A 10,463-nucleotide genomic window follows, 5' to 3' on the forward strand; every position below is an offset into this window, starting at 1 on the left:
TTCCGATTTGGATATAGCTCCCATATATATTTTTATCCGATTTCAAATTAATTGTGCACCAAATGATCAATACAAGTCCGAATTTAAAAAATACAAATGCTTCGGCATATTTAGTCCTTTGAACTTTAAATTATAATTATAATCATCGCATGTATGATTGTGTATGTGTATGAGCTTTACTAAATTAGCAAAGTGGTGTAGGGTATCATAAAGTCGGCCCCGCCCGACTTTAAGTCTTTCTTTACTGGTTTCAATTTGACTTATAATATTGAAGTATTTGTTTTGTAATACTTTACAACTTTACAACACAGGTTGGGGATATTATATATATATATTGCAATTATCGACCGATCCTCACGAAAATTTTCACAAGGGTAGGGTTAGGCTCAGAAAGGATAGGCCTATTGTTTTGAAAGATGTCCACAATATATTTGGGTGTTTAAATGGACCAAAAACAGAAAAAAAAATCCTGATCACACAATTGAACCCAATCGACACGTTCAAGAAGAGAGTTAAGGACAGGGAAGAATTGTAGCATTTTGGATGACTACTGGATTATATTTAGCTATAAAATGGACCACAACAACTAACAGAACCAGGGAGTGTGTAAATATTGAGCAAATGTCCCTGTTCAAAATGCTAAAAGTAATATCTGGTCAGTGCTCCGTGACTTAATTTCAAAAGCGAAATCATCCAAAATAGATTTGGACATAAAGGGACTTCTAACATATTGTAGTGTTGTAGGGTATCACATGGTCGGCCCACACGACTATAGCTTTTGCTTATTTGTTTTTTTTTTCAAGTTTCGCATTTGAATTTGAATTTTGTAATGGCTTATGTCAAAAGTTGCCTATGCAGGCCACATCCTCGTATAGACCCTAATATTACGGCTACATTCGGTATTTTTAAGATTTTAACAGAATTTTTAACGGATTGTATTGTATTGATAATTGCCAAATTCGTTGCAAATGGTGGGAGGGTATTCAAAGTTCGGCCCGGCCGATCTTACAGCTTTTTTACTTGTTATTATGTAGAAACAGTACTTTATAAAAATTATCAATATAGGACCAATACATGTCCATTTTGCCGCCAAAGACAAACTCAATCAACAGCACTGGTTAAGTCAGGTTACAACTAAAAACTCGAATTTGATTTGGTTCTTCTTTAAATATTTTATTTATATTTGTGCCAACATACATTTATTAAATGCTTTCACTAATTTAACGGAAAACTTTATAGCAATCGTTGATCGTATAAATGATACGTTGTCCAATTATCATGAATGACAATCGTTGCGGTTCGTTTGAAAATGGATTAAGTTGTTGACTACACTAAAACAATAAACAGAAAAGTTAATTTCATGTGGTGTTTTATTTTTGAACAAAAAAAAAAAAAAAAAAAAAACTACCGTATGTCATGCCTAATGACAATTATTTTACATTTGTTAAAAAGTTGTGATTGTAATTAGATTAACGACTTTTTTGAAAAAGGCTATACAACGGGTGGAGTGATGGAATTGTTATTATTTTTAATATTTGTTTTATATAAAGTACATAGGTTGCATTTTATAAAAAAAAAAAAAACAATGTGCAACACAAAAACAAACACAAAACAAAACACATGCATCAATGTTTATATCGCAAAGTAACCAAAATAGAGGGACCCTGCAAAGAATATATATTCTTGATCAGCGTAAAATTCTAGGTCGACTTAGCGAAATCTTTCGATGTCTTTCTGTCTGTTTTAATCACGCTAAATTTGGAAAGAACTGAGATAGAAGGCTAAAATTTTGTCAGACGAACTTAATGTAAATGAGCCATGTCGGTCTACGTTTTGGCATAGCCCCGATCTTCGGTATTTTCACGACTTAGACGACATCTTCTAACATAATTGTTTAAAATTCGGTGCTTCGATTTTGTAACGGTTTCTACCTCCTGTGACAGAAGACTGCTGGAATAGGCTCATCATTTCTTTTGTTACTCATAAGCCGGTACCTACGAATATTTGGTATTTTGGCGATTAAAGGCACATTTTTTTAATTTGGAATTTGAAACTAGCAAAAGACAACAACCACTTAGCAGGAAATCAGTACGACAGTCTCGGCATTTATAACGGTTTTACCAACCACTGGCAAACATGGAAGTGGAGAAGGTTTTTTTACTTCATATTTTGAGGGGGACGAAATTGACGCTTTTTATAAGGTCAAGGTCTTTTTGGACAAAATCCGTTTTAGGACATTTGGAGTTGATCTAGCGATGTCCGTCTGCCTGTCTGGCTGTTGCGCACGATAACTCTCAATGGGAGTATCCGATTTGGCTCCAACTTGGTACATCGTAATATTATTATCAAACTTAAATCGAGTTCAGAGATGAACAATATCGGTCCACTTCTTCTGGTACCTACCCCACAAAAGATCCTCCACAAAGGGTAAAAATTTGAATAAGTATAATTCTTATAAAATGTGAAGTAAGAGTCCGATTGTCTTAAAATTACACACATCACACTATTTTTATTAAATGAAATATATCGGTCCACTCCTTCTGGTATCTCTCCCAATAAATCTTCAATATCCATGAAGTTCATAAACGCAAAATCAATATCCGATTACGTTCATATTTGGCACATTTCAATATTTCCATCAACACAAGATCTGTTATTAGGAAGGTAGAGATCGGACCATTCCTTCTGATACCTCACCCGAAATGGGCAATATTGGGACTTATGCAATGAGGGACTTAAACAAGAAATCGGATGAAACATATATATGGGAGCTATCTCTGGACCAGACTGAATTCGGATGGATGTAGGAATTTTTGACCTATATTGGCCATTTCGTGCGCAATTAATATACGGGTGAGATAAAAAGCTGCAACAAGTTTCAGACTTCTGTCATTTCTCAGCCACTCGTCTGACAACTTTTTTCAGTGGCACTTTGGTGAGAATTTTCCAAAAAAAAATTTTCGTGATGGAATTCAAGCGTGATAGTGTGATTTCTTTATATTTGGATAAAAAACAACAAGTGGCTATGGTCGCCCTTCGCTCGTATTAATTGACCGTGGCATCATAATAAATGCCGAATTTTATCGTGGAAATATTTTGGAGGGCGTATTAAAGCCTTTGGCACGCAATCATTTTGGCCGCAGACCTTGGATATTCCAACAGGACTCAGCACCATCGCACTCAGCACGCGCCACCCAAGAATGGTTACAAAATGAGGCTTCTCGCTTCATTTCTAACGCTCAATGGCCACCAAAACCTCTGGGTACCAATCCGTTGGACTACTGTGTCTGGAGTATTTTGAAAACAACATTCGGGCAGCGTGTGACGGTTTCATTGGCCGTTTGAAGGCCATAATTCGTGCCAAAGGTGACCAATTCGAACAAATCTAAACATATTCTAAAATTTGATACTATTTACGACTTTTTTTGCTTTCATTCAATAAAATTTATAAAAAATCTAAAAATTATGGCGTTTAAGTTTGTTGCAGTTTTTTTATCTCACCCTGTATATTATTAAAACATTAAAAACTTTTTGTAACCCTGTCATTCCAAAATCCCACCCTATTTGCTACAGTTAAAACAATTCGCATACCTCATTTATTAATTCAATTCAGAGCATCAATTCATTTCAAAACTATAGCTTGGATAAGATCGATTAGAAACAAATGGGAAAACGCTAATAATACTCGGGATTTACAGTTACAACAATTAAAATGAAATGTATTTGAAAAGCTAATAAAAATTCGGGATAACTTTGTTCTGAAGCAAACAAAAGAAACTTCAATACAATACCGTTTGTTTTTTGACAAATAAATTGATTTAATTACTTGCAAGTTTCATAAAATTTTCCTATATAAATTAGTGTTGTTAAATAAATGCGAAGGAGTAATAAAACGTTAATATTCCATAACTAAAAAAATGTCAGTGAAAATAATTTGCAGTGTTGCAATTGTGATTGCCCTGTTGGAAGTGGTTTTAGCCTGTGTAGGTGGTCCTTGAAATAGATAAGTCTCAAATAAATACAGTATTTTCTATATTTAAATTTATTTCAGAATGGCTATAAGGCGAAAATTCTGAAGGCCGAAAATTGTGCCGGTCCTGATGGCGTTATAACCCTTGATCCTGATTTCTCCGTTAAGCTCAATAAGAAATGTGAAATCGTCCCAACCGGATGTGTCAACAATAAGGCATTTAGTACCGCCAATTCAAAATATAAAATTGTTAAGGATGGTATGACAGTGGCCGAGGGCACCTTTGATATGTGCGGCATGGCTGATCAGGCTCCGGATCAGGCAAGACAGTATATGAACATGTTTGGTGTACCATCATCGTGTCCCGTTGAAGATGTAAGTAAATAGAAGTGAATAATAATCGTAAAAGATCAATTGTTAGTTGAAAAAGTTATAAAATTAAGTGGGAGGGTAAAGTCCTTTTCAAGATTTTTTTTGAAATTTTGGGTAAGGCAAAATTTATGATCACAAATCACAGGTAAAAAAATATGAGAGAAAAGAGACTTCCTGACCTTTTTTCAAAAATGGTTAAAAACTCCCTTTAAACGAGATCGCATAAAGTCAAAATATTCTATGAAATTATTTGCTATGAAATTTTACTGTGGGTCTTGAAATACACCAAAACTCAAAATCTTACCCATACACCAGGAACTCATATGCATTATAAATACAGTTTAGATTCAATGCTGTTCTTCATACGAGTTTCAGCTAAATCCTTCTACAAATCATAATTTTTGGTGGAGGACGTCAAAAACAAAAATATTGTTCATCAAGTTTCACTATAATTCACGAAAGAAAATGAATCTCTATTTTCACTCTATATTAATACAACATCTGCTCCAATTTTTCAAAAAAAAAAGAACAAAGGAGTAAGGAAAAGACAAAAGCCGGGCCGAGCCGACTATATGATACCCTACACCACTATACATATTTAGTAGAGCTCCCGTAACAAAATAATTTATTTGCAGTAGATCACAGCTCCTATCAACATTTGGCTTTAGATCAGTCATAGTTTGGTTTCAGAGGGAACTAATACAGATTGAGATAAAACCAGTAAGGAAAGCTCAAAAGTCGGGCGGGGCCGACTATATGATACCCTACACCACTATGCATATTTAGTAGAGCTCTCGTAAAAAGGTTTATACAGGGCATTTCAGAGCTCTATGAAATATTTGGTACAAAATCAAAATCTATCTAATTCTATCGTGCATTTTACGAACTATAGCTATCTCTGAACCGGGTTTCTCCAAATTTTACGTATTAGCTTCTAGACTGGTGATTTGGGCTGATATTGACCATTTAGTGCACATTTAACCCGAAATCGGATGAAGATATATATGGGAGCTATATCTAAATTTGATCCGATTCTCACCAATTTCAATAGGGTTCGTCCTTGGGCCAAAAAAATATTGTTTGGAAAATTTCATCTCAATCGGATAATAAATGCGACCTGCATTTTGTTCACAAGAATACATGGACAGACGGACGGACGGACAGACGGACTGACATGCATAAATCGACTCAGAAAGTGATTCTATGAAGGTTCTCAAAAGTAACTATGGGTCTATCTCGTTTCCTTCTCCATGTTACAAACAAATGCACAAAGACATAATACCCTTACCACTATGTGGTGTAGGGTATAAAAACTTCAACAAAGTAAACCGGCGTAATTTTCACATATTTTTATACCCTACACCACAAGGTGGTCAGGGTATTATGTCTTTGTGCATTTGTTTGTAACAGGCAGAAGGAAACGAAATAGACCCATAGTTCCTTTTGATGATCTGCATAGAATCACATTCTGAGTCGATTTATGCATGTCCGTCCGCCTGTCTGTCAGTCCGTCTGTCCATGTATTTTTGTAAACAAAGTACAGGTCGCATTTATTGCCCGATCCAGATGAAATTTTGAAAAGATCTTTTGTTTGGCCCAAGGACGAACCCTATTGAAATTGGAGATAATCGGTCAAAATTTAGATATAGCTCCCATATATAACTTCGTCCGATTTACCTTTTATTGTGCACCAAACGTCTAATATTTGTCCAAATGGGATGGAATTTGGAACTTACGACCGAATTGAGTCTATAAGCTAGTATGTCAAATTTGGACTCAGAAATACCTTTGCTAAATTTTATCGAGATCGGTTCTTATATAGCTATAGCTTCCATATATATTATTAATCCGATTTGTTATATTTTTTACCCACAGCCATGATATGCACTCCGTAACAACGATATTCAGGGAAATATATCAAATACAGCTCAGAAATATCTTTGCCAAATTTTATCGAGATCGGTTCAGATTTGGATATAGCTCCCATATATATTTTTATCCGATTTTAAATTATTTGTGCACCAAATGGGCAACATGTGTCCGAATTTGAAAGATACAAATGCTTCAGCATATTTAGTCCTTTGAACTTTAAATTATAATCATAGCGTGTATGATTGAATTCTCCCATAAAAACTTTTAATTGTTATGTGGAGCTCTACTTAATTAGCAAAGTGGTGTAGGGTATCATAAAGTCGGCCCCGCCCGACTTGAAGACTTTCTTTATTGTTTTTTTTTTTGTTAAATTTTATTGAATTAAAGGAAAAAAATGTCGGAAATAGCATTAAATTTTAGAATAATGGCCTTCAAACGGCTAATGAAACCGTCACACGCTGAATGTTGCTCTGTGATATTTTGGCCCGTTCTCGGCAAGCACTTGCTTGAGGTGATCGACACTTTGGTATTTTTTAGTGCCAACCTTGCTTTCCAAAATACTCCAGACACAATAGTCCAACGGATTGGTATCCGGAGATTTTGGTGGCCATTGTGCGCTGGAAATGTAGCGAGGAACCTCAATTTGTAACCATTCTTGGATGGTGCGTGCTGAGTGCGACGGTGCTGAGTCCTGTTGGAATTTCCAAGGTCTGCGGCCAAAAAGTTTGCGCGCCCAAGGTTTCAATACACCCTCCGGAATATTTTCGCGATAATATTCGGCATTTATTCTGATGCCACGGTCGATTAATACGAGCGGAGAGTGACCATCGCCTGTAATGGCGGCCCACACCATCACCATGGCCGGCACTTGAGTTCTGGTGGCCAACCGTAGGTGCACATTTTCCGCTGACCTCTTTGGCAAGTAAACACGATCATTATACCCAACACCACATAGTGGTAAGGGTATTATGTCTTTGTGCATTTGTTTGTAACATGGAGAAGGAAACGAGATAGACCCATAGTTACTTTTGAGAACCTTCATAGAATCACTTTCTGAGTCGATTTATGCATGTCCGTCCGTCCGTCCGTCCGTCCGTCCGTCCGTCTGTCCATGTATTCTTGTGAACAAAATGCAGGTCGCATTTATTATCCGATTGAGATGAAATTTTCCAAACAATATTTTTTTGGCCCAAGGACGAACCCTATTGAAATTGGTGAGAATCGGATCAAATTTAGATATAGCTCCCATATATATCTTCATCCGATTTCGGGTTAAATGTGCACCAAATATCCACTATCAGTCCAAATTACCTGAATTTTGGCACACCCAACCGAGTTCGGCCTAGAAGCAAGTATATCAAATTTGGAGAAAATCGGTTCAGATATAGCTATAGCTCCCATATATATCTTTCATCCGATTTGATCTTTAAGTTCCTCACATTCCTACTATGCACTCCACAACCGTGATATTTGGTACCAGTTATTAGATGGAGCACAGAAATAGCTGTTTTAAATTTTATTGAAATCGGTTCAGATTTGGATATAGCTCCCATATATATCTTCATCCGATTTCGGGTTAATTGACCACCAAATGACCAATATCAGCCCAAATGGACTGAATTTTAGTACATCGGACCAAATTCAGCCTAGAAGCAAGTATATCAAATTTAGTGAAAATCGGTTCAGATATAAATATAGCAACCATATATATGTTTCATCCGATTTAGAATTTTAGTCCCATACATTCGTAATATTCACTCCACAACCGTGATATTTGGTACCAAGTATTAGATGGAGCACAGGAATAGCTGTTTTAAATTTTATCGAAATCGGTTCAGATTTGGATATAGCTCTCATATATATCTTCATCCGATTTCGGGTTAAATGTGCACAAAATGGTCAATATCAGCCCAAATCACCAGTCTAGAAGAAGAAGAAGAATACGTAAAATTTGGAGAAACCCGGTTCAGAGATAGCTATAGTTCGTAAAATGCACGATAGAATTAGATAGATTTTGATTTTGTACCAAATATCTCATAGAGCTATGAAATGCTCTGTATACACCTTTTTACAAGAGCTCTACTAAATATGCATAGTGGTGTGGGGTATCATATAGTCGGCCCCGCCCGACTTTTGAGCTTTCCTTACTGGTTTTTAATTTAAGCCTTATCGAAGTCGTATCATTCACTATACAGCAAAGTTATTTGGTACTAGAGGTACAAAAGCCTCCTTTAAATTTTGTTGAAAATCGATTCAGAGCTGGATATAGTTTCCAAATTGTGACTACTCAAGTGCCATGATACGCATTCAAATAAGGTTCATAGTTGGCATGATCTACTTCAAATAAATTCCCAATATACGGAAGCTCTACTATATACGCATAGTTGTGTAGGCCACGTCCGATTTTGAGTTTTCCTTCCTGGTTTTTTGATTTTTTTTTTTTTCTTTAGGCATTTTCAAGTTTGAATTAAAAGTTCCAAAGGAGGAAAGGGGAAAGTACCAAAGGAAGAAAGGTTCTTGGTAAATTTTATTTATTGGTCTCGGAATCAAATAAATTTGTAAAATTAGTATGCACCCCAATAATATATCATTTATTTTGGTTCACAAAAAGAACCTTTCAAAGTTAAGTAGTTTCGATCTACAAACCGAGTGCTTTAAGTGCACGTGGGATTTTAAACACCCCAGATTGGTTGTGGACATGTAAATTCAGAAATTGTAAGAAAGTTTGGCATTAATTTACGAAAATCATTTGCTCGTAGTCCTTTAGCTTTATTTTTGAGAAAATTCGCCTAGCCTCTCTTTAAGACTTTTTTGGTATGAATACCATTTCCTAATCATCTATTTGTTTCTTTATTTTTCAGAATAAAATCTGCTCGAATGACAACAAGGTTGACCTTTCACAATATAAATCCATGCTTAGCCTTGCCCGTGGAAATATTGTTATTGATTCGGAAATTGAACACGATACGGTAAGTATTGGCATGTTAGCAAAGCGTGTTTTCAACCGTTATTAACATTTCAAACCATTTTATTTTACAGGGTAAATCATGCTTCCATGTCGAAATTCAAATCTCGAAATCTTAAAATGCTAGGTGGTATAGCTTAATAGGAAAATACCTAAAATACGTAATTGGAAATTATTATTGGACAAAATTTTTAGTTGTCATTTGATAAGGCAAATAATTTTGTAAATTGATTTTTTATGATAATAAAAATACAATGAACATTTGAATAATCTACATAAGTTGTGAAAATAGGTTCTGATTTCGATATAATTCCCACATTTAATTTAATCTGATTTCATATTTATTATGCACCAAATGCGTAATACCTTAAGAATAACAAAGTAAGCCAAGGCTATAGTCTGACGGGTATGATCAATTGATTTACTTTAATTTACGATAAAGTTTCTGCAGATCTGAAACACTTTTTTTACTAGACTGAAGATTACTCTTAGAAATATACCCATATCCACCAAATAATAAAAGTAAATGGTTGCTCCTCCTTTCGAATAATCATCATAGATCTGAAACCAATATTTTCCAAAAACATACGATCTCTAAAAAGGCATCGGTATTTGACGAAGCAGATCTTCCTAATACGTCAAATACCAAATTCTTTTTTTCAGAATGAACAGAAATTTTAAATTTAAAAATTTGTTTCCATGCATATCGAATATTTCATTTTCATTTCATTCTTTAAATAATGTGACTAGTCCTGCAAAGTTTTTACATTGGCTTAATATTTAGTAATGGGTATGGGTATTCAAATTCATATTTGAAAATGTAGATTCGTCTATATGATTTCCTGCATCTCACCATCCAAAAGTCTAGGCTTCAGCGTTGCCCTAAACTCCAATCGCATAATAAATGGCATGTCTATTGGTCCTTAGTTGCGAACTGTAGTAAATATTTGCGAATATATTCCAAAACAATGTGATCCTAATCTGAGCCTACCTAATATAAAATTTATTATTGCGAACTAAATGTAATACTCCAACACATAGTGTTGTAATGTGAAAAAAATATAACAAAATGCGCAATCCAATATTGTAAGTCAAATTGAACAAATCGCATGCGATAAAAAATTTGACTAAAAATTAAAAATATCGAAAAATATGACAGAAAATATTATATTTTTATCAGCCGTTTTTTTTTTTTTTTTGCTATTTTTCCAGATGTTATTCTTTTTTACCAAAAGGCCATTCTGAAATGGTGAGAATTGTTAAAATCGGTCCGGTCGTTCTTGA

At 35.0% G+C, this 10,463-nt stretch overlaps 1 protein-coding gene across 1 annotated transcript; it reads left to right on the forward strand.

Moving 5' to 3' along the window:
* Positions 1 to 3,621: 3,621 nt before the first annotated feature.
* LOC101898779 (uncharacterized) lies at positions 3,622 to 9,458 on the forward strand. The gene is made up of 4 exons (XM_005182749.4): positions 3,622 to 3,983; positions 4,052 to 4,345; positions 9,076 to 9,183; positions 9,254 to 9,458. The coding sequence occupies exons 1-4, from the start codon at positions 3,918 to 3,920 to the stop codon at positions 9,296 to 9,298; spliced, it is 513 nt and encodes a 170-aa protein (XP_005182806.1). The 5' UTR covers positions 3,622 to 3,917; the 3' UTR covers positions 9,299 to 9,458.
* Positions 9,459 to 10,463: the final 1,005 nt, after the last annotated feature.

Source organism: Musca domestica, unplaced genomic scaffold (assembly GCF_030504385.1).
Source record: "Musca domestica strain aabys unplaced genomic scaffold, Musca_domestica.polishedcontigs.V.1.1 3, whole genome shotgun sequence".
In the NCBI taxonomy this organism is placed as follows: domain Eukaryota; kingdom Metazoa; phylum Arthropoda; class Insecta; order Diptera; family Muscidae; genus Musca; species Musca domestica.

Excerpts from the sequence above, each read along its gene's own strand:
- LOC101898779 (XM_005182749.4), top strand. The coding sequence starts at position 3,918 with ATGTCAGTGAAAATAATTTGCAGTGTTGCAATTGTGATTGCCCTGTTG. Across the intron at positions 4,346-9,075 it reads CATCGTGTCCCGTTGAAGAT|AATAAAATCTGCTCGAATGA; the intron begins GTAAGTAAATAG and ends TTTATTTTTCAG. Across the intron at positions 9,184-9,253 it reads CGGAAATTGAACACGATACG|GGTAAATCATGCTTCCATGT; the intron begins GTAAGTATTGGC and ends TTTATTTTACAG.